Source organism: Moesziomyces antarcticus, assembly GCF_000747765.1.
Source record: "Moesziomyces antarcticus DNA, scaffold: scaffold_v10021, strain JCM 10317, whole genome shotgun sequence".
In the NCBI taxonomy this organism is placed as follows: Eukaryota; Fungi; Basidiomycota; class Ustilaginomycetes; order Ustilaginales; family Ustilaginaceae; genus Moesziomyces; species Moesziomyces antarcticus.
In genome coordinates, this window is record NW_014638989.1 from 237568 (window position 1) to 260535 (window position 22968).

A 22968-nucleotide genomic window follows, 5' to 3' on the forward strand; every position below is an offset into this window, starting at 1 on the left:
AATGCCAGTGCAGCGCGGAGCAGTGCCGTGCAGCACCTGCATGCGTTGTAGCCGCTGCCGAGGCTCAAGCGCCACCTCCAATTGTCTTGACCCTGGCTATCATCGCAGGTGCTCGTCGTCTTCTTCCCAATCATAAAGGCATGTTCGAGCCATGAAGTCATGCGGACGGAACATCGTCCAAGCAAGAATGTGACGGTGTCTTTCACGCTCTTTTCTTCTCGCAGACGGAACGGAGGTGAGGGGCACAAAGGGAAAGAGGGAATGGGGCGTAACTCCTTCAATGCCTTGCAAGGGGATGCGAAGGCAGGAGAGTGGCGTTGCAGAGGCACCCGCATCGTGGTTCCCGCGTCCGTCGCAGTCCGCAACGCCATCGATCTGCGCCTGGCTACCATCGGCATGGACACCTATGCTCGCAGTGCGCCCTCCAGCCGCAAGACATGCCTCGGTTTCGCATGAGAAGCAGATGCCCATCTCGCTCGCCTCGTCTGCCAGATCTCGTCCGTGTGCAGGCTGTGTCTCATCTTGCCCATTTGAGTTGCCACATGCCAGCATGCCGCACCCACAGCACCACCATGCATGCCCCCGCCACATCATGCCCCGCCCTTCTGAGACCTCCTTACGCTAGACGGCTTGCCAGTCCAACAGAAAACGAGACAAAAAAGGGAAAAATTGCAAATTGCAAAAAAAAAAAAAAAAAAAAAAAAAAAAAAGAAGAAGAAGAAGAAGAAAGGAAAGTGGCAGCTTAGGGAGCGCCGCGTCTCAGTTGAGAGCGCGACGCACCGCGTCGTATCACGTGACCTAGAATCGCCGCATACCGGCCGTGGCGTTTGAGAGAACCCCCTTCGCCATCCTCGCATGCTCGGCCTCGTGCTGCTTGCTGCTGCACACATATCCCGCGTCGCATTGCGAGCCTGCCCCACCATTCATGCCTCCATTCCAGAAAACTGGTTCAGCCGAAACCGACAAATCTGAACCACAGCCAGCCACAGCCAGCCACAGCCAGCCAGCCACCTGCCCCGCTCCCGCCCCGGCCACACGCTGCTCTCATCTTCCGAACCCCCATCGAAAAGAAAATCGGACCGAAATCGACACGCAAAATCAGGGCTTCAAAAATGCCGCCTAATGCATTGCTGGAAGCCACCGTGACATTTTGGCCCCTTCTGAAAGGACAGCACATTCTGTTCCGCCGTCGTTGATGTGCGACTCGCGACGCTCAGAAGATCTCGGCAGCATAGGGACAGTCTTCAAAGCGGTGTCCTACTTCTCCGCAATCGTCGCACGGCTCGGTCTCTCCCTGGGCGGGAACCGCCGTGCTGGATGCAGGCGCATCCCGGCTGGAAGAGCCTGTTGCCACTGGAGCCTTGGCATCTTCGGCACGCACCGGCTTTGCAGCCTTGGTGGTTTCCGGCTCGAGCTTCGAAAAGCGCCTCGCCGGGCTGCGTTCTTCGAGCTTGCGCGAGAGGCGCTCTACTTCGGCCACCAGCTCTTCCTCGCGGAAGATGCGCGCCTCGACGAGCGACTCGAGCTGCGACACCTCCTTCTGCAGCGAGTCGGCCGTCTCCTTGCGCTCCATCTTGGTCGCCTCGAGCGTCGACCGCAAATCCGCCAGCGTCGTCTCGCTCGACTGCAGCCGCGCCTCGCTCGTCGCCAGCTTCTCCGCCAGCATCGACGTGTCCGCAACGCCGTCCTGGCCGTCTTGGCGCGCTTCCAGCTGCTGCCGCAGCGACTCGACGGTGAGTTCGAGTGTACGCGACTTGGTCTCGGCTTCCTGCACGCGCGCCTTGAGCTCCGACTCGAGCACACGATGTTTGGTCTTCATGTCGTTGTTCTCGTCGCTCAGCTGACGAACGAGGTAGCTCAGTCCCGACATCTGGTTCGCGGACGACGCTGCCGACGCCTCGCTCGCCGCATAGGCTCCGTTCGAGGACATGCGATTCGAAGATTTGAGGTAGCTGCTCGTGCTCCCAATCGAAGCCGTTGACAGCCGGTTTGCATCGGGCGAGCGAGGGCTGCGTTCCGCCTCGCCTCCCGTCGGGCCTGCCTTCTCCAGCTGCGTACGCAGCCGGCGAATCTCGTCGTCGCGCGCACCAAGTTCCGCCGCCTTGTCCTCCTTCTGTCGTGCAAGCTCAGCTTCGAGCTTCGCCTTTTCGCTCCGCCACTCTGCTGCAGCCGCACCGGAGGCCGCGAGGCTCTCGGGGCCGCTCTTGAGCGCGTTGAAGTTTTCGGCATCCAGCCTGAGTCCCTCGAGCTCGGCACGCTCGCGCTCCAGAGCATGCTGGCTCTCTTGCAGGGCGTGTCGCGTTTCCTCGAGCTGCGCGAGCTGTTCCTTGCTGGCACGCTGAGCACGCTCTGCCTCGACGCGCATGCGCTTGAGCTCGTTCTTGAGGCTCGTCTCGACCTCGTGCGACTTTTCGCGCCGCTTCTGCGCGTACTCCTTCTCCTTTTCGAGGTTGAGGGCCGCCTCGGAGATCTGGTCTTCGTACTTGCCGAGCTTGTCCTGTAAGTGAGCGACTTGCTCACGCAACGCCTCGTTGTCGATGGCGGCGGCGCTGCCAGCCTCGAGGCCGCTGCCACTGCGGCTCTGCTGCGAGCTGAGGGCGGCCTGGAGCTCCTCGACACGAGTCTCGGCAGCTCGGATGGCCTCTTGCGCCTTGTCTTGGAGCAGCTGCATGTTTTCCAGCACTTCGATCCGCTCGCTGTCGATCTCTTCGATCCTCTGCTCGTACAGGCTGATGGTCTCGCGACCGGCGTCCTTGAGCTCGTCAATCTGGCGGCTCAATGCGTCTCGCGACGCCTGCGCCTCTTCTTCCAGCCGGCGAAGCGACGACTTGAGGCTGTCGATCTCGGCGTCCTTGAGCTGCAGCTGGGTCTGCAGAGTCTCTTGAGACTCGCCGCGCGCGGATTCGTGCTCGATGCGGTCCTTCATCTCCTTGACCAGCTGCTCGCTCGCCTCGAGCTTGACCTGCAGGCTCTTCTGCCTGCTTTCGACCTCTTGCTGGTAGCGCTGATGGTCGTCGTCCTTCTTGCTCAGCTTGTCTCGAAGCTCCCTTTCGCGCTCTCCGATCTCCTTGCGGCGTCGAAGCTCGTCGGCTCTCTCGAGGCGGCGCTCTTCCTCCATCTCGGCCTGCCTGTCGCGCGCCTCTGCTCGCATCTTGACGCGTTCTGCCTCGAGGATGGCTTCGTTGGAGCGCACCTCGGAGGCTCGCGCCTTCCTCGCCTCCTGAGCACGGCGAAGCTCGGCATTCTGCTTTTCGAGCTCCTGCAGCTGCAGACGGAGCTTATCGTAGTCGGCGACTTGATCTTCGTAGAGCGACAGAGGCACCACAGCCTCGGCGACCGAGTCGTGCGTGAGGTCGTCATGGACGCCTGCCCTGCTCTCCGCTCTGGACTGAGAACGAGCAGCAGCGAGCTGAGCCGACTTGCGAGGCGTGAGGTCCATCTGTTCGAGAAGCATGCGGTTCTTCTCCAGGTTGGAGTCCGAGATTGCGTTGGAATCCTGACGGGAGCCGGGCGAATTTTCCAGATCCGAGGCATCGCGACCGAGTCGGCTGTTGGAGCGCATGGACAAGACGCTGGACGCACCTCCTGCGCGGCCGTCCTTGGTGGGACTCGGGGGTGGGGGCATACCAGAATCGGTAGCGGACGGGATGCCGCCCGGGCGAGCAAACATCGAAGCTCGGCCCTTGGTAGCGCGCGGTGTCGGGATGCCGCCCAAGCTCTGTCGTTTCTTGGCCATGCTGGGTGTGCTTTGCAGGACGCTGGAGGCGGCGCGTGCGCCTGCGAGCGACGTTCTGGGCGTGCGGGTGGCTATCGAGGATGCCGAGGGCGCCGGAGCGCGTACGGGGCTCGTCTGGCCGATCTTGGAAGCTTGATGACGTGACGAGTCTTCATCGTCGGCTTGACGCGAGGCGGTGCCAGCAAGGCTCTTGCGCGCCGCGAGTCTGCTGGCGGGACGAGAGGTAGACAGGACCGAGGCGGGTCTGCTTGCCGGCGTCGTGGAGGGAGGGCGCACGCTGATACGAGAGGATGCGCGGGAAGGGGTCTCGGAGGGTGGGCGAGAGACGGTGCTGGCGCGGCGGTGAGAGGGAGTGATGGCACCCTGGCGATCCAGAAGGTCTGAAGCGCGAGACGAGGGTCTGTTGGACATGGAGGAAGCCGGGCGGGCGACGGCGTCGGTGGGTGGCGAATCGTTGATGGCGACCACTTTGGAGGCGGGGCAGAAGACGCCGTTGCCTGGGGCACAGGCAAAGTACTGGGTGCCTTGGACGCTGCCATCGTTCTTGCCCTGGCCGACGCTGTCGCCGGTGAGCTCGAGACCTGCGTAGAAGCCGGGCTTGAATTGGACGGGGCCGAGGTGACGGAGCACACCGACGAGCTCGGATCCCTCCATGCGCACCAAGTCGCCGATCTCGAGCTCTCTTCCGCGACGCACGGTTTCCTTTGCGCGTGAGGCGGCGGTGGACGAGGTGTGGGAAGGCGTTCTGCTGACGAGCGAAGGCGTGTAGCTTCCGCGCGCATGCATGTCCGAGTAGCGTTTCGGGGTGGCCACATTGCGGGCTGTGATGGCTGCTGAGGCGAACGGACTCTTGCTGCGGGCGATCGAGCTGCTGGAGCCGGGCGAGGTCTCTGACCCCGCCGAAGGCGAGCCCTTGGGCAACGGAGCGAGCCTCGTAGGAGGCGTGTCGGATCGCAGCGACGAATGCGACCTGCGCGAGATGAGAGAGGCGCGGGGAAGCCGACCTGCGACGAGCAGTGGCGAGTTGCCATCCGAGTCGACGTCTTCGCGGCCTCCACCGGGTGATGCGACCGAGGGCGACGAGCCGGAGAGGCGGTACTTTGCCGGGTCGTTGTTCGAGATGGCTTCGGCCAGTGTCTGCTTCTTGAACCTCGTGTCCGGACTGTCGATCGAAGGGCTCAGCCCGGCATGCGACGGCGAGATCCTTCTGGAGGCTGACGAGGGTGTCGGAAGGCCCGAACGCATGTTGGGCGTCGTCGGAATGCCCGACATGTTGACTGTGGCGGGCTCGACAATCCGATGGCTTTCTCGATGGGGTTGGGAACGATGCCGGATCGAGTGCTTGACTGAGGCAATCCGATCAGGCGGTCAGGCGGGAGGTGGGAAAGCCCACGACGATGTCGGCTGATCCGATCTTTGAGTAATGTGGGCCGGCGGTGCCGATGATGGTGTTGAAACGGAGACTGGCAGCCTTTCGACATTGGCACCTGCGCGTGAGGACGCCGCGCAGTGTTGATTTTCCAAAGCCTGGCCGTGCGCCGCTGGGAGTGTTGTGTTGCTTTGGCAGCACCCTCGTCTCGACTGCGCTTGGTCGCGCGTGGGCGTTTTGATCTGGTCGTCGAGGTGTGGCTTGAGCTGCACCCTGAAATCAAAGAGTGGAGCGTGGAGAAAACTCGAAAATGTTAGGTCTGAAAAGTCAGGGTGCAGCGCAGTCACCCGACCATTCCGCGCCATCGATCCGAGAGAGACAGAGCTTGAGAGGATGATGCAAACCAGATGCACGTCCCTCTCGCCTGAGCCAGCGACCCTGACCCTGCATCGCAAAAATCACCAAAAGCACACTTTCGGCTGCCTCGCTGACGCACGCTTGGCGCTCGAGCCGTTTCGGAAAGCACGCACGCATGGGTCAGCCCTCGACGCACTGCGCAGTTCGACTCAGCCTCTCCGGCCCCTCTCCCCGCCCGCTCCTGGTGAGCTTCGCTCTTCGCGCTCTTCGCCACCATCTCCATCCAGTCTGACAGTCTGATCTTCCAGACGACAGCATGTCCAAATACACAGAAGCGCTTCCAACACATTCGGGCTGAGCGCGAGCTCCTCCAGGCCCCCTAGGGCGAAATTTCAACGGCCCGGCGCCGCATCGCACCTCTCTTGCTCTTCATGGCTGCAGACGACTTCGACGAGCGCTCGCCGCTGCTGGTGCGCACCGCCAGCGGCAGCAGCACAGGTGCCCTTCAAACACACCGCCAGGCTGATGACGAACTCGACTTTGATGCCAGGTTCCGACAGTGGAAGGCGGCTGTCGCCCGCAAGTTCCGTGGCAAGGCCCACCGACAGGCCAAGCCCACAGTCCTCATCACGCACTTCGACGGTCTCGGCCAGGCTCAGCGCATTCTCGACGCAAAGCGTGCGTCAGCCCTCCGAGACTCTCGTCACGAAGTCACCGCCATGTCATCGGCAGAGTTCCAGCACCAGGTAGAGCAGGTCAAGCATGCCATCAGCAAGCGCATCTATCCCAAGATGATCGCCACCGGCTCCAGTGGCTCCTACTTTATCCGCATCCTGTCAGATCCTTCATATGAGGCCTCGACCGCAACCACCAAGGCAGCCAGCGATGCGTCTCAGTCGCAACCGCCTGCCACCACCGTGGTGGCCGTCTTCAAACCAAAGGACGAGGAGCCCTATGGCAACCTCAACCCAAAGCGACAATTCTTGCGCAAGTATCTGTGGTGGGCCATGGGTCGTCCATGCCTGATTCCCAACTTCTCATACCTTTCCGAAGTCGGTGCCTCGTATCTCGACTCGCGCCTCGCTCTGCAAATGGTACCCAGGACCGAACTGGTCCAACTCTCCTCGCCTACTTTCCACTACGCATACAACGACCGCGTAGCGTACGACGAGCATCGCGTCCCCTTGCCAGACAAGATCGGAAGCTACCAGACGTTCCTCAAGGGCTACGTCAATGCTTCCGACTTTCTGCGCAAGCATCCCTGGCCGTCTCGCACTCGAAGCAAGACGCTGCTCATCCGGGACATGGACGAAGAGAGCCGAGCCCACAAGGTCTCCCGCAGGAAAGAGCGCGCGCGACTGCGCAACTGCGGAGTCGCCATCAAACGTCTCGTCCTCTGCCGTCCTTCATGGGAAGAGCTCAATGGCGATTCATTGCCCTCCGCACCTCATCCGTCCGCATCTTCGCCAGCACCTGGTACGGAGGTCAGCGCCTTGAACTCTCCCGTTCCCGACGGCGCTCCGACGGATGGCTTCTCTTGGACGCCCAAACTCATGGAGCAATTCCGCCTGCAGCTGGAGCGGCTCGTCGTCCTGGACTTCCTCATGCGCAACACGGATCGCGGCCTCGACAATTTCATGATTCGGCACGATACCGAGAGGGACGAGATCAAGATCGGTGCTATCGATAACTCGCTCTCGTTCCCGATCAAGCATCCCAACGAGATCCGCCAATACCCGTTCGGATGGCTCTTCCTTCCGAGCGACCTCATCGGGCTGCCCTTCTCCGACGCCACACGCGAGCATCTGCTTCCTATCCTCAACGATCCGACGTGGTGGCAGCACACCACTCGCGGCCTCCGCAAGATCTTTGAGCAGGATCCGTACTTTGACCAGGCCAAGTTCGACAAGCAGATGAGTGTCATGCGTGGCCAGGGCTGGACCCTGGTCCAAAGTCTCCGCGCTGCCGACGAAGGTCCCCTCGACCTGTGTGCTCGCGAAAAGAAGCTCATCCGGCAGGAGGTGCAAGAAGTCTCCGAAGACCGGCTCGAGAAGATCGAGGGCTTCAAGGCGGCCATCGATTCCGAAGGACACGTGGTTGGCACCATCAAGCCATCCGAGCAGCCTAGTGTGGCCAATGTCTCCACTCATAAGCCGTCCATCTCCCGCACGATCTCATCTGGAGTGCTTGAGCAGGAGCGCCGACCCATCGGCATCCGGGCGTCCGAATCATACCGCAAGGCCCTCCTCCAAGCTGCTGGAACGGATGCCGTTGCGAACGACATTGCAGATCTGGAGAATGGATCTATGCTGCCTGCCGAGTCAGACTCGACTGCCGCAGCGATCTCGTCTTCGCTGCCTCAATCTTCAACGTTGTCTGGCAAGATGGCATCGTCTGCCTTGGACGGCGCTGAACGTTCAGGCAATGAGCGCGTGCCCTCGCGCCACCAGCGAATGGCATCGGCCAACGATGTCGGCACCCTCTCGTTCCGGCGAGCTGATGTCAACCGAGCTTCGGATGAAGGCGACGGCATTCTTGGCCGTACCGGCATCGAGATTCTGGAGGGGCTCGACCGTGAGCGCAAACGCAACCACCGGCGCGGCTTCCTGCGTTCGCGCCAGCGTTCCAGCACTATCTCGTCGAGCGACGCAGCTGTTCCGTCCCAAGGCCGAGCACAGGCGGGGCACAGAATACGGCAGAGCTCGGAGGATGCTGGCAGGGGAGCCGGAGAAGGAGGTTGGGACCTGGCAAGCTCGGTGATGTCGGATCCCGGCATGCGCTTCGACGGCACGAGGCGCTGGCCGCGCTCGCAATCGGCTACTCGACCAGCCGAGGGTATGGTGGGATCTCTGTACGACCTCCACAGCCAGGATGAGGTGCTGTCAGAGGAGGAGGAAGAAGAGGAAGACGACGCCGAGTACAGCCGAGGCGACTCGGTCGGCGCGGCGTCTGGGCCTAGCAGTCCGACGTTCCGCAGGCAAGTGCCGACGATCGAATCGGTGCTACGGGCACACAGCGACAACACCAAGGGCAGTCCCGCGGCGACGCCGGATGAAGGAGCTGGCGAGGGTCAGGGAGGATCGTTTGTCCCTCACATCCCCCATCCGCGCTCAGTTGGTCGAACTGGCTACGATGCGGACAACGCAGACAACGATCACCGCTCCAAGGGCAATCCGACCAAGCGGTTGGTCAAAGTGGTGGTGGAGAAGATCTCGTCCGACACGAAACAGGCGTGGCTCAAGTGGATCTGAGTCGGAGCACACCACTGACATGAATCACGACACGATGCACAATCACACAATCTCACGCCCAACAGACGATATGAAGGGGGAGCATGATGGCTGCAAATATTGCGAATTGAGCCGGGTATCAATAGGTGTGACAAGCACGAGTCACATGTAGGTGGGTGCGGCCGAACGCAGACGGCTGCGCACTTGATTGGCGGTGGGTCTGGCGGCGGGATCGGCGTGGAGCATGTCGCGCAGGAGGTCTCTGGCCCAGTCTGGCAATCGTCCACCGGCGGGGAGGATGATGGCGGGGTGGCCGTCGGCATACGGGCGCAGGTCCGGTGAGTGCTGTTCCCACGCCGACAAGTCGTCATCGGGTGCCAGATGCGTGGCTGTCTCGCGTGCAGTGTTCTCCACGACGAGCTGGTCATGTTCATCGAGGTTCGGGAAGGTAGTGGACGTGGGCGAGAACATGGTGCGCAGTCGGCTAGGCTTGGTCGGGGTGGTGGCTAGTTCGTCGGCGCGCTCTGCGACCAGTTCTGACCCCGATACCTGCGCAATGGCTACAGCGCCCGACGGGCTGTGGTGTGCGCTCTGGCTTCGCACCTCGTCGCCGTACGAAGAGCGGCGTCGCAGCCAGTCGGGACGCGAAGATGCCTCGAGCATCGCCACGCGCGCCACACCCGGCGCTCCTTTCCTGACCGCAGGTCGGTCCGTGGCGTCTGAGGCATGGCTATCGCCAGCTGCGGTGATGGGCGAGGCGAGCGCAGAAGTGCCCTCGTCGCGCGAGATGCGCAGCCTTTGCAGGGCCGCACTGCCCGTCGCCGTCGCATTGCGCCCGCCTGTGGATGCGGCCCTTCGGACGTCGGCCTTGGCGAAGAGCAGCGAGTTCTTGCGCGTTGGCCCGCTGGGATCGACGAGCAGGCCGCGCGGCTCGTCGGTGGGCTCGAGCAGCCGCGAGACGGCGAGGGAGCTCGGATGGCGCCCGGCGATGGTGGTGATGCTCGACGCCACGCTCTCGAGGCTGTCGCTGCTCGCTTCGCGGCGCGGCGTGCGCGGTGCGGGCGAGCCGAGCTGCAGGATGCGGTGGAGCGAAGACGCCAGCTGTGCGGGAGAAGCGGCGCCGGCGGGCATCTCGTTGATCGAGGCCGACGACGACTTTTGGTGCCGACCGCGCAGACTGCCGCTGCGACTGGCGGGTTGGCTGTTGGGGTTGCTGCCTGCTTCGACGGCGAGGCGCGAGGCGCGGTCGTTCTCCTCGCTCTCGAAGAAGAGGCGCTTGCGATGGAGCATCTCGACCACGCTGCGTGCCTTGCTGAAGGGCTCCGTGCCGGTGGCGAGCGAGTAGAGCACGGCGCCGAGCGAGAAGATGTCGATTGGATAGGAGAAGCTCGTAGCAGTCGGGCCACCCGTGGCGCGGCTCAGCTCGGGAGCACAGTAGGCGGGCGTGCCGAGGCCGAGACCATCGCGGGGCGGATCGTTTGGGTTGGGGAAGACGGCGGAATTGAAGTCGCAGAGCTTGATGTCGAGGCCGTCTGTGAGCAGCATGTTCTCCTTTTTGATGTCGGCGTGCACGCAGCCCTTGTCGTGAAGGAAGACGACGGCTTCGACCATCTGATGGGCCCAGTCGAGCCACTGCTGCAGATCGATGCGGTCAGCGTGCTTCCTGGCGTAGAGGGCGAGGTTGTGAGGCAGAAGCTCGAGCAGGATGAGGAGGCGCGGAGGGTCGGGCGCGGTGCTGGCCAATCTGCGAACAGGCGCGGTGTGAATGCGCTGGTCGGCCTCGTTGGCGTCTGCGCTGATCTCTTGCGCATCGCTGTCGGGTGCATGCACCAAGAAGGTCGGGTTGGCGCTCCGATCACTTGCCCTGTACTCGGTTGTGACGACTCTGGTGCGAGACTTGATGCCGCGAGACTCAGCGGGGTGCGAGTCAGGCAAGGAGTCGCGAGCCGCTTGACGCTCGATTTCTTCGGCCAGGGCGCGTTTGTGCGACTTTGTCTCGAAGATGAGCTCGTCCTTGCCCGTCATGTCGCTGGTCGATCTCGCGTGGCTTGCATGTCCAAGCGGTGTGGACGGTGCGCCTCTGCCTTCGATGCGGGGAAGACCGAGCCCGAGCCCTAGCCCTGCGGAGGGGACGTCGGAGCGGGAAGCGTGCGGGCTGGCAGATGGGTCGGGTGCCGTGACAAACTCCACCTCGTCACGAATGTCGATGAGCTGGATGATGTTGGGATGCATGCCGAGGCGACGAAGTGCGAAGGCTTCTTCGAGGCCCAGGAGCTGGCTCTGACGGTCGGCGTGAAGACGTTTGATTGCGCAGAGGCGCCACATGCTGGCTTGGTGTGCTGAGTCGGAGCTGGATGCTGATGGTAGGGGATCATGCGTTGGACGGTAGCTGCCCAGATAGACGCAGCAGTGGCGGCCCTCGCCGAGGAGGAACTCGTTGGTGGGGCAGAGGCGAAAGTCGACATGCTTGGCGGCGCGTATTCTGGCCTCCTCCTGAAGGCACTCCTCTGAGCTGGCTCGGCCGAGGGACGAATTGCGCGAATGACCGAGTTTGCGACCCGTGGCCTGCTGCTTGGCTGCGGAGGGGCTTGTTATTGTCGGTGCGGGAGCAAACGGCGCAGGCTCGGAGTCGAGCTGACGAGTGGCTGTGACGGCGGCATGTGTCGACGACGAGGAACGAGCCGGAGCGTTGTGCAGGCGTGCTGGTGGTGGCGGGGGCTGCAAGGGCGGCTGTGGCGAGGGACCGGAGCCGAAGGAGGAGAAGAAGGACGAGTTCTTGGATGGCGGAGGAGCGGCGGTGTGAGCTTGCGAGGGTGGAGTGGGATTGATGCGTGATGGAGGCGTGAGCCAAGAGACGGGTGCGTTGAAGATGTCGTTCTTGCTGTGTGGTTTCTGTGGCGGCTTGAAGTCTTGTTCGAGTGTGGCGGCGGTGACGAGTGGGGTATTCTGCTGTGGAGCGGAGGTGGCAGGATGGAGCTCGAAGGCGGAGCCACCGGAATCAGGTGGCGTGAGGGGCAGATCGTTGAAGTCAAAGGGTTGGTCTGGGCAGCTTTCGTAGGAGCTGCCGAGCGTGGCGCCGAGCGGAGGCGGCTCGGGCGATGCGGGCGAGCGAGACTTTGCGGACGAGTGTTTGCGCGCTGCGCTGGACCAAAATGTGTCCAAGGGCCATGGAGCTCTGGACCTCGAAGTGGACGGCTTGGAGTGCTTGGAGGCTGCGATGACCGAGGAGTTTGAAGGCTGGGGGTCATCCGCGCCGGGAGACGCTCGACGAGGCGCGGGCACCATGCTGGCCCGGGGTATCGTGTTGGCTCAGGGTGCCGAAGGTGCTCGCCCGATGATTGACGACGAGAGCGAACGCGGATGCGAGGATGGTGTGACGACTAGCGGGCGCCGATGCAGAACATAGTTGCGTGGCGGGCGGCAGGGCGAATGAGATGGTGGGAGAGGAAGAAGCTGAGCTGAGCTGAGCTGAGTTGGGCTGAGCTGGTGGGATGCGAGCGGATGTACCGAGAGCAGAGGAGCTAGGGTTGAAGCTGAGCAGTTGCCGAGCAGACACCCACCTAAAAAGTCGATGGAAGCCCCGACGGTCAGATTTGGCGGAGACTCCGACCGGCGCTGCCAAAGCTGTCTCGCGGCTGCATCAGGGCTTCCATGTCGGTGGCAGACAGACTAGGCTCGCTCGCAACGTGACCCCGCCGCCGCGTCCTGGGTCGGTCGGACCGACTCCGAGCGTATCTCTCGCAGCTCTCCAGCGCGGTTCAGCCGTGCGAGCGATAAGCATCACACCGTTTCACCACAACCATGCCCCTTTCGTCACCTCACTGCTCCAAGTCTCGACTCTTAATCTACAGCCTAAACTCGATCGCACCAGTGACGTTGAGCGGGGCCAAGTTGCTCACAGTGGAGGCGGCGGCCCAAAAAATAAAATACGAAAAAAAGCTTACTGAGCAAGGGTCGCCTCAAACACTGAGATTTCGCCAGAGTGCCCGTCGAGCAAATCCGAAGCCCGCCTGTCCTTGGACGCCGCTGCGTGCCTCTTGTCGCGCACGCAGCACTGTGTTGGAGCGGATGCTTTGCTTCAGGCTGCCTGCACCGCATCCAAACGCGGCTCCAAGCTATTATAACGTCGGTGGCCTGGTCGTGGCTGGTCCGTACTGGCGTCGTTGGTAATGGGCAGTACGAGGCAGGACACGAGCCAACTACAGTAGGGTCGACCACGGCTGCAATTCGTCATTGCTGCGCGCTCGCTTAGATTGCCAAAACAAATCCGGCAGGAATGTGCCTGTCTCGTGTCGGTCTACGCAATGCAGTCGCGTACAGCACCCCACCCCACGGCTGCGAGCCGCCGAGCGCGGGCCGACTTGCATCTGGCAATCCAATCACCCGATTATGAGAGGATCCATCGCCGATATGCACCACACTCCGCTTTCAACAGAATCGGACGGCGCCCTGATCAGGCAGGTGGGGTCGGCTGACGAGGCTCGGTGGGGTTCGAGGGGCGTTACGCGCGCATTCTAGCCGGCAATGAAAGGCACACGCGATCCGAACCGGTGCAAGGTGGCCGCACCGTCTTTGCTGCCCTTCGACCTTCCACCATCTCCCATCCGTGTCTGACAGCGCCTGACAGCGCAGACGGCAACCATGGCGCTCTTCAAGCAGTACGACGACTTCCTCCTCGACAACGCCTCCCAGATCACTGCGGTCGAAAGCTCGCTCCGCTCCATCACCTACTTCCTTCCAGGTCGTTTCAAAGATGCAGAGCTCGCCGGAGAGGCCCTCTACGCCTCGCTGAATCTGCTCGGTCTCTACCACGACTCCATCCTCGCACGCGCGCTCGACAGGCACGACCCCGAAGCAACCACATCCACCACAGTGTCGAACCCTTCGGAGAAGCGCATCGCACCATCCACCACCTCGCAGTACACCAACGCCATCACCGGCATCACTCCCTCCGAGCATGCAAGATACACCCAGCACTTTTCTCGCAACTCCAACGGCTACAATCGCGTAGCCAGAACCCTCGTCGTTATCGGCTACTTTGAGCTCCTCGCAGAGATGGTCGCCAGGAGAAAGCTCGGGCGCAGAAAGGCATGGGACGTCGTCGCTGCCATCGAAGCAATCAAGGTCGCCCTGCGTCTCAGCCTCGTTCACCTCTCGGGCAACCGCATGCCCATCCACCCACCCATTCCAGAGCGCGAAGTCGATCCCGCTGCCCTCGAGCGCGGCAGGGCAAAGACCATGGGCGAATTGTCGACAAGGCTCGATCAAGCCGTCCAATCTTCGCACCAAGCCCTCTCCGACTCGGAGCTTCCCCTGCCCAAGGGCTTTTGGAAGGGCTCTCGCACCGGCCTCTTGCGACCCACGCTCGCCTCCCTTCGACCCGGCTACGACGACGCCGAATCAGAGCCCGTGCCATCGGTCGCCGAACCCGACCGCCGACCGCCGCACCTTCGCGCCATGCGGATCAATGCCGCTCAGTCGGGCTCCGACACCGACGATACCCTGGTCGACTCCACCCGCCTCACCGCATCCACCATGGCGCTCAGCACGCATTCCAACCCAGACGCCCACCCACCTTCGCCTCCCGTCCAGATGAAGCCGTGGTCCGAGTCGCAGATCAACGACTACCTCCTCTCGCGCGTGCTCAACATCAACGACGTGCGCAAGCCCGAGGACCTCGTCCGACCGCTCCGCAACCGCACCGCGTGGACTGCAGAAGCGCTCTGGATCCTGCGTCCTTTCCTCTACGTCATGGCCCTTCGACGGTGGGGTCGAAGGGCGACGCTTCCGTTTGTGCTTTCCTTTGTGCTCGAGTATCTCGCCAAACAGCTGCGCTCCCGATCCTTCAGCCCACCCGGTGCTGCCGCCAAGAATCCCTTCGCCACTAATCCGCTCATGGCCGCTCTCATGGGCCAGAACCCTCTCCTCTCCATCATCACCAACATCTTCATGGGCGGCAATCCGGCAGACAAGGCAAAACGTCCCATCTCGGCCGTCGAAGATGCAGAATGGTCCAAACGCGGCAACGCCTTCTGGTACTACCTCCTCCGTGGACCCGTGTGGTACAACTTTACCCGTCCCAAACTCGCTAGCCTCGCCGATCGAACCCAGGGTAAATTCCTCATCGGCATCATCGGCGGCATGCTCGGCGACTACCTCCCACTCATCGACGACTACTACTTCTACTCGGCCACCTGAGCCGCCGCGCCCCTCTCACCCACCACCTCATAATCACCGCAATCCAGGTCCTCGACGAACTCACCTGACAAAGACCGGACTGCAAAGTACGATTTGAAAGAGCATGCAATACAGATGAGATTTTCCAGGTGATGCGTTGGAGGATAAGGGGGATGTACGATCCATGTTTCTATTGGGGCAATGCTGCCGACGGCCCTGGTGGCGACGCGACGCCGTTGGCCTGCGCCTGCTCCTTCTTGTGCGCGCGGGCTGCTATCGCGCGCGCCACCCACCCGACCATGTCGACGCCCTCTTCGCCCTTGGCCGCGTCCTGCACCAGGAAGTCGTGCTGCAGCAGCTGCGCGTACGTCGGCCGGCGCGACGGCACCTTTTCCAGACACTTGGCCACAAAGTCGCGCGCCGTGTCCGAGTACAGCTCCGCCGGCAGCTCGGGCGGGTCGCCGTGCACGATCGCCTGCAGCTGCGCAAACACATTCGAGTAGGTCTCGGGCGGATACGGATACGTCCCCTGCGTCGTCTCCACCATCGACAGCCCCAGCGACCACACGTCCGACGCCACCGTATACGTGCCGAGCATGTTCTGCGACTCGCCCTTGATGCGCTCGGGCGCCATGTACGACTGACATCCGATGTTGGTCTTGGCCAGCGACTTTTCCAGCTGGCCCGACACGCCAAAGTCGCACAGCTTGACCTGGCCCTTTTGGTTGATGAGCACATTGGTGGGCTTGACGTCGCGATGCATGATCTGCAGCTGGTCCTTGAGGAAGCTCAGCCCGCGCACCATGCTGCCCGTGATCCTCGCCAGCACGTCCTCAGGCACGCTGCCGCGCTCGCCGTACAGCTTGTCGAGGCTGCCGGCGTTCATGTACTCCATGCAGTAGTACACGCACGATTCGATGAAGAACGCGCCGTAGAACTCGACGATCTGCGGCGCGGTGGCGCGGTGCAGGATGTCGAGCTCCATGATGATGGCGTTGAGCTTGGATTCGTCCAGCTCGAGGCGGATCTCCTTCATGGCCATCTCGACGTGCGTCTGGGTGTGTCGCACCTTGCGCACCGTACCGTAGTTTCCCTTGCCGAGCTCGTCGAGCAGCTCGAGCTCGGCCATGTTGATCTTGAACGAGGTGCCGTTGCCAAATTCGACGCCCGAGGCATGCAGCACGGCCTTGCCGCTGAAGTTGAGCCGACCGGAGGGGTCGACGATCTTGGAAAAGTTGCTAAAGGGCGTCGACATGGCACCGTCCTGCTGTGCGGTACCATCGTTGCCCTTGGAAGCGCCGGTGCTGTCGGACAAGCGCCCTGGTGGTGGCGCTCTTCGGCCTGTGCCTGCGCCGAGGCCAGAGCGCGGCGCGCTACCTGCGTCGAGTCCATCGCCGGCGCCGACGCCCATGTCGCTGAGCTTGAGGCCTGGACGGTTACGCCTGGCGCCCATGCCGGCGCCGGGAGTGGCTGAGGGGGAGCCTGCTAACGAAGGCGCACCGAGGGTACCAGGGATGCCCCTGCGAGCGGCGAGACCGCCCATGCCGGTGCCCGGAGAGGCGCCCGGACGCGCGGCTGCCGAGACAAAGAGCGATGCGCTCGCGCTGCTGTCGATGCGCTGGTCGTGACCGAGGACTGCATGGTTGGGCGAAGGCGAGAGTGCGGAGCGGTTGGCGTTGGCGGCAAGCTTGGCCTGCAAGCTCGGCGGAAGGCGTGCTCCGGCCATCTGTCGCGCTCGTTCGGCAGCTCCGACAGCGGTGTTGGCAGGTCTTGCTGCGGATGGCCCGCCTGTTGCTTGGTTGGGACGGAGAGAGGGCGAGGCTCGGGACGGTGGCCCACCAGTGGCTGCCTGCGGCGGTAACGGGGCCACACCATTTGAGGAAGGAAGCTGCGAGTCCGATAGACTCATCTGAGCGGTGAGGCGCTCCACGTCTCCTGCGGTAGCTGAGTCGGTCATTGCGGGCGAGCCGACGACGGTCAGAGCCGGGTCACAAAGCGCTTGGCGGCCGAAGAATGCTCTATTCTGTTCGGGAAGCGGAGGCTGACAGACGACTCGACGAGTCTAGGGAGCTGCGTATTTTGCGTACTTTGCGAGAGGCGGCTAGAGGGTAGATGCAGATGCTTTCGGAGTTACCCCGACGGGCGAGGTAGATCGATTCGCGCTGCTGAAAGACAGAGACAGGCTCAGAGGACGAGTTGCGCGAGCCGCCGACCGATGGAGGAAGCGGAAATGCAGAGGAGAGGGCCGGCCGAAGGATCGTGCTGATCAGAGAAAGAGAGAAAGAGTCTGGCGCCGTCCAGTTCGATGGTGGGATTGCGCGCGATGTGATGCAGGTGATGGTCGATTTCGAGTCGTAGCAATATGGTGTGCCGATGCAAAGGAGAAGTGACGAGGTGACGAGGAAGGAGTGGGTGACGGTCGCAAGTCGAGCGAGGCCAAACGATGGCGCCAGATGCAAGGGCTGCAGACGCCGTTGAGCAACGGCAGAGATGCGGTCGGCTGCACCGATCCAGCTTGCCCATCCCACCCATGCACGCCAGTCAGCCCAGCGCTGCTCAGTCCGTTCGCCGTGCCAAATAGCTTGGGCTTGCCAGGCGTTTGACTCCCGCTAGCCACGTCTGCCGAGCGTGGAATTTCGCAGCTCGAAAATGAACCTGGCTGGCCCGGCGCAGCACGGCCACGCTCCTGCAGTCGATCCGTTTGCACCTCGGCCACACGGCGAGCAGTTGCATTCGCATCTTGGACGAAATCGGCCCCTCCATCTCACCGCGTTCCACGCAGCACCATGTTCACGTCCACTTGTTTTCGTCCGCAGCGATATGGCCTCGCATGGACTGAGGCTTGAGAACAGACTTCTAAATTGTCGCTCGGCATAAGTGTGCTCTGCGTACAGCAGAGGATCCCAGCCTGGTCGCCAGGAATGTACCGACCCAATGCCTGGAGCTGTCAACATTGGAGATGTGCGAAAAGAGCTCATGCGAAGCCTGAGCGCATGTGTCCGTCAAACTCCGAGAGTGTCGAGTCGAGCCTTGAGGCGGCTTTATCACCCTCAGTCTGTGCTTGTGACGTTGCAGTCGAGTGTAGCCTGCCATCAGCTCCAGTCCTGTCGCTCCTGCTTGCGATGGTCCTCGATGAGAGCGACACTCTGCATCTCGTGAGTCAGCTTCGACAGAGCTGCCGAACGAACCGACGCGGCAATCGTTGGAAAGGGCACGAAATCCTCGCTTGGCTCCCTCCCTCGATCGATCGATCGGAGACACTGCGAGACCTGATCGAAGAAGCCCCCTCATCGAGAATTGCAGACGGCTGACATCGGGGACCACGAGCCCGATTCAGTAGACGAGGTTTTGGCTCCTCCGCCATGTCTCTGCCCGGCTTTGGGTCGAATTCCGCTCCGAGTGGTTCACTGGAGGCACAGGCAAGGCCGTCTCTCGACTTGGCTATCGAGCCGATTCGGAAGAAGAAGTCCAAGTCCAGTCCAAAGATTCAGTCTCGGGTGTGCTCCTCTGTGCGTGAATGCTCGGACCCGCACCAACGCGGCAGCCGCAAAAATCCTTCCGCATGAGCGTGGAATGCTGTGGATCCGGCCGACCGTCGCCCCAACTCTTTCTTGCTCCGGCTAGCAACTCGAAGGTGGCCTTTTCACTGGACGCTCGCCTCGAAGGTCAATCACACTTCGAATGAGACGAAGGTATGATGCAGATCAGCGTCGCCCAAGGCAATCTGTGAGGTCCTTGAGGGTTGGCAAGCGCGCTGCCAGCACAGGGCGATCGACCCACGTCTCTGTAAGTTAGCTTGGTGGCTCTGCTCTACCCCGCGCGCTGCCCCGCGCTCCGGCTCAAAGCCAAGCTTTCGCAGGAGTGAGCCGCAAACGTTTGGGAACAGCTGCTCGCAGCTCGGACGCAGCCCTGCTCCATTGCCGGTAAGTCCCCAAAAGCCGATCCGAATTCTTCCTGGTTTTCAGCCATTTTCCACGGGTTGGATCGAGAAGGCCCCAGCTCAGGACGCCTGTCCTGTCTCTTTTTGGCTCCGGCACGTCGCCGCTCGCTTTGCTCGCTCGTTGGCGCCCAGGCAGCAGACCACACGCGCGTGAATAGGCCAGCGCATGGCCAGGCATCCTTTCTTCGTCCGCGGTCCACGCTCGAGCCCTCGATGGCTCTCGACGCTCCCTGCTGCCCCGCCCTGCCCCGCCTCGTCCGCCAGCCCCGCCCGTCGCCTACTTGAAAGTCCAACACAACTTTGCCGGCTCTTCCATCCCCACCACCTCCTTCCAACCACCTTCCCTCCATCTTCAGCCCATCTCTTCGTCGAGTTACTACATCGACAGACGGATCGTAAGTGTGCTTCTCTCGCTTCCCTTCATCGATATCCACACCCCGTGTCGTTCGCACCGGTCCAGATTGCTTTTCGAGCTAGCGCAAGCGTATCCGCGTACGCGTGTCGTCGACGACCGGATGGACCCGGCACGCTTTGAGAAGCCGGGTCCGACCCACAGTCCAAGCTGTTTTGCAAGAGCGCGCCCATTCGAATCTCAATGACTGACCTCGAATCGCTTGTTCTGGTTTCTTCGAATCTCGAATCGCGCAGATGCCTCGCCTCGTCTCGCAATCCACCCTGGCTGCATCGCTTCGATCCACCTCCACTCGATCGATCTCCACCTCTGCTCTTCCCCGAGCCACTGCTGTCGCTGCCCGCTCCGTCGGCCAGCTCGCCAACAAGTCCGTTCTTGCCCAGCTTCCCCGAAGCGCCGCCTTCTCCACCTCCGCTCGCGCCATGGGTGGCCACGCCGGTGTCGGAAAGGGTGAGGACAATGTGCGCCCTCCCCCCGACCAGGTCCTCCAGGACATTGCCGATTACGTGCACAACTACAAGATCGACTCCCAGGTCGCCTACGACACTGCGCGCCTCTGCCTGCTCGACTCGTTGGGATGCGCCATGGAGGCCCTCCGCTTCCCCGCTGCTGCCAACGTCTGCGGTCCCGTCGTCCCCGGCACGGTCGTGCCTAACGGCGCCCGTGTGATCGGCACCAACTACGAGCTCGACCCCATCCGCGCAGCCTTCAACAACGGTGCGCTCATCCGATGGCTCGACTTCAACGACACCTGGCTCGCCGCCGAGTGGGGCCACCCCTCGGACAACATTGGCTCCATCCTCTCGGTCGCCGACTGGATCAGCCGCACCAACATCGCCAACGGCAAGAAGCCCCTCACCGTCGAGGACGTGCTGACCGCCGCCATCCAGGCTCACGAGATCCAGGGCTGCCTCGCCCTCGAGAACTCGTTCAACCGCGTCGGTCTCGACCACGTCGTCCTCGTCAAGGTCGCCTCGGCCGCCGTCGTCTCCAAGATGATCGGCAACACCCGCGACCAGACCGTCGACGTCGTCTCGCAGGCTTTCGTCGACGGCCAGTCGCTGCGTACCTACCGCCACGCTCCCAACGCCGGCTCGCGCAAGTCGTGGGCTGCCGGTGACGCGTGCTCGCGTGCCGTCAACCTCGCTCTGCTCGTCCAGAAGGGCGAGCAGGGCTACAACTCGGTGCTCACCGCCAAGACCTGGGGCTTCTACGACGTGCTCTTCAAGGGCAAGGAGTTCAAGTTCCAGCGCCCCTACGGCTCGTACGTCATGGAGAACGTGCTGTTCAAGCTCGTCCCCGCCGAGTTCCACTCGCAGACCGCCATCGAGGGCGCCATCGTGCTCCACGGCAGGATGCAGAAGAACGGCAAGACCTCGGACGACATCAAGCACGTCACCATCAAGACGCAGGAGGCCGCCGTCCGCATCATCTCCAAGTCGGGCAAGCTCAACAACTACGCCGACCGTGACCACTCGCTCCAGTACATCACCGCCATGGGCCTCATCAACGGCAAGCTCGACCCCGAGGACTACTCGGACGAGGTGGCCAAGAACCCCAAGATCGACGAGCTGCGCGCCAAGATGTCGGTCGAGGAGGAGGCTCGCTACACCACCGAGTACCTCGACCCCGAGCTCCGCTCCATCGGCAACAGCGTCGAGGTCACCTTCAACGACGGCACCACCGACTCGATCGCGCTCGACTACCCCGTCGGCCACGCCCGTCGCCGCGACGAGGCCAAGCCGCTCATCAAGGCCAAGCTGCAGAAGCACCTCAAGGGCTTCTTCCCCGAGGCGCGCCAGTCCGAGATCGTCGCTCTGCTCGAGGACCACGCAAAGCTCACCAAGCTGCCCGCCAACGAGTTTGTCGACCTCTGGGTCCGCGACCAGTAAACTGGCAGCGCTTGCATGCACGCACGCCCGCCCGTCCGACGTCCTGTATCCTGGCTCTGTAGATGTGACAAAGCGCATCGCGCGCCAATCGCAATTGCAGAATGAACTCAAGCTTGCGTGCCTGGGTACCGGTGGTGAGTGCCATTTCTTGAGGGAGGAATCGTCGGCATTTCCGAGGTGTCCGCACGATTGAGCCGAGCGAATCAGCGTCGCGCATGCTTCGGTCGCGCCGATACGTAGCCCCGCGTGCTGCAGATCGAACCGTATGCATTGCCGCCCCAGCTTCTTCAGCAAGTCCCAGCTTCGGCCGTCCCGACGAGAGATGGCTAGAAAAGCTATGCGGACGTGAGTATAGCGAGTCGTCACAGGAGCTCTGACGGTGTCGAGCGCTTCTCTTGGTAGAGCAGCAACATGCAGAAAAACGCACGACGGCTCGAAAAGGAGGATGCCCGCCGAGCGCCGTCTCGCGTAGCACGCAATCGCAATCTGCGAATTTCTCCGTGACTGCTGAGCCGGAAGTTGGAAGAAGTGGGCTTGGCGCTTGGACATCTAGGGACCGTGCTCTCTTTTTTCGTTCGGACAGAAGCCGAAGCCAATACTTGCGCTTCGACCACCACTTGACAGTCTCAGCAGCGCATTCCCATCGGCCCTTCCCACGCCTGTCGAAGGTACAAGTTCGATCACCATGGCAGCTGCTCTTCCGAGGTCATTCGCGGGCTTCGCCCGCGCTTCCGTCCGTGCGCTGCACAGCTCGAGCCGCTCGGCCGCTTCGACCTCGACGCTGTCGCCCGTCGCCGCCGCACACATGCGCCCCGTCAACGGCTTTGTCGGTGCCGTCGGCAACACGCCGCTCATCCGTCTCAACAAGATCAGCGCCGAGACCGGCTGCGAGGTGCTCGGCAAGGCCGAGTTCATGGAACCAGGAGGAAGCGTCAAGGACCGCGCTGCCCTCTACGTCGTCAAGGACGCCGAAGAGCGCGGCCTCATCAAGCCGGGAGGCACGGTCGTCGAGGGCACCGCCGGCAACACCGGAATCGGCCTCGCCCACGTCTGCCGCTCCAAGGGCTACAAGTGCGTCATCTACATGCCCAACACCCAGTCGCAGGAGAAGATCGACCTGCTCCGCATGCTCGGTGCCGAAGTGTACCCCGTCCCTGCCGTCGCCTTTGACAACCCGGACAACTACAACCACCAGGCAAAGCGACACGCCGAGCGCCTCGACAACGCCGTCTGGACCAATCAGTTCGACAACACGGCCAACCGTCAGGCCCACATCGAGACCACCGGCCCCGAGATTTGGGACCAAACCGACGGCAAGCTCGACGGCTTCACCTGCGCCACCGGCACCGGCGGTACCCTGGCAGGTATCACCAGCTACCTCAAGGAAAAGAGCGGCGGCAAGGTGCAGTGCTGGCTCGCTGACCCACCCGGCTCGGTGCTTCACTCCTACATCCAGACCAAGGGCAAGCTCATGGACCGTCAGGGTGGATCCATCACCGAGGGCATCGGCCAGGGCCGTGTCACCGAAAACCTCAAGCCAGACATCGAGAAGCTCGATAACTCGATGCACATCCCAGACGAGGAGAGCATCGCCATGGTCTACGAGCTCTTGCACGAGGAGGGCATCTACGTCGGTGCCTCGTCGGCGCTCAACGTGGTTGCCGCCAAGAAGATGGCGCAGCAGCTCGGCCCCAACAAGACCATCGTCACCATCCTCTGCGACGGTGCGTACCGCTACCAGGCCAGGCTCTTCTCGCGAAAGTGGCTCGAGTCCAAGGGCCTCGTCGGGGCCATCCCTGACAGCCTGCAAAAGTACATCGTTCTTCCATGAAGTCGATGACACAAACCACTTCAC

General features: G+C 62.4%; 7 protein-coding genes across 7 annotated transcripts; 4 read left to right on the forward strand and 3 right to left on the reverse strand.

The window, feature by feature from the left end:
* Window positions 1-1213: 1213 nt before the first annotated feature.
* PAN0_021d6059 (ER to Golgi transport-related protein) lies at window positions 1214-5008 on the reverse strand (the record flags this gene model as incomplete). The annotated part of the gene is made up of 1 exon (XM_014798556.1): window positions 1214-5008. One exon carries the CDS (start codon window positions 5006-5008, stop codon window positions 1214-1216), a length of 3795 nt encoding a protein of 1264 aa, XP_014654042.1.
* An 885-nt stretch (window positions 5009-5893) lies between these two features.
* Window positions 5894-8713, forward strand: PAN0_021c6060 (phosphatidylinositol 4-kinase, PI signaling pathway; the record flags this gene model as incomplete). The annotated part of the gene is made up of 1 exon (XM_014798557.1): window positions 5894-8713. One exon carries the CDS (start codon window positions 5894-5896, stop codon window positions 8711-8713), a length of 2820 nt encoding a protein of 939 aa, XP_014654043.1.
* A 141-nt stretch (window positions 8714-8854) lies between these two features.
* Window positions 8855-11977, reverse strand: PAN0_021d6061 (uncharacterized protein; the record flags this gene model as incomplete). The annotated part of the gene is made up of 1 exon (XM_014798558.1): window positions 8855-11977. The coding sequence occupies one exon, from the start codon at window positions 11975-11977 to the stop codon at window positions 8855-8857; it is 3123 nt and encodes a 1040-aa protein (XP_014654044.1).
* A 1356-nt stretch (window positions 11978-13333) lies between these two features.
* On the forward strand, window positions 13334-14890 carry PAN0_021c6062 (peroxisomal membrane protein PEX16; the record flags this gene model as incomplete). The annotated part of the gene is made up of 1 exon (XM_014798559.1): window positions 13334-14890. The coding sequence occupies one exon, from the start codon at window positions 13334-13336 to the stop codon at window positions 14888-14890; it is 1557 nt and encodes a 518-aa protein (XP_014654045.1).
* Window positions 14891-15059: 169 nt separating this feature from the next.
* Window positions 15060-18160, reverse strand: PAN0_021d6063 (kinase-like protein; the record flags this gene model as incomplete). Its single annotated transcript, XM_014798560.1, has 4 exons — window positions 15060-16892; window positions 16957-17478; window positions 17762-17854; window positions 17918-18160. The coding sequence occupies 4 exons, from the start codon at window positions 18158-18160 to the stop codon at window positions 15060-15062; spliced, it is 2691 nt and encodes an 896-aa protein (XP_014654046.1).
* Window positions 18161-19457: 1297 nt separating this feature from the next.
* On the forward strand, window positions 19458-21113 carry PAN0_021c6064 (2-methylcitrate dehydratase; the record flags this gene model as incomplete). The annotated part of the gene is made up of 1 exon (XM_014798561.1): window positions 19458-21113. The coding sequence occupies one exon, from the start codon at window positions 19458-19460 to the stop codon at window positions 21111-21113; it is 1656 nt and encodes a 551-aa protein (XP_014654047.1).
* A 685-nt stretch (window positions 21114-21798) lies between these two features.
* PAN0_021c6065 (cysteine synthase) lies at window positions 21799-22944 on the forward strand (the record flags this gene model as incomplete). The annotated part of the gene is made up of 1 exon (XM_014798562.1): window positions 21799-22944. The coding sequence occupies one exon, from the start codon at window positions 21799-21801 to the stop codon at window positions 22942-22944; it is 1146 nt and encodes a 381-aa protein (XP_014654048.1).
* Window positions 22945-22968: the final 24 nt, after the last annotated feature.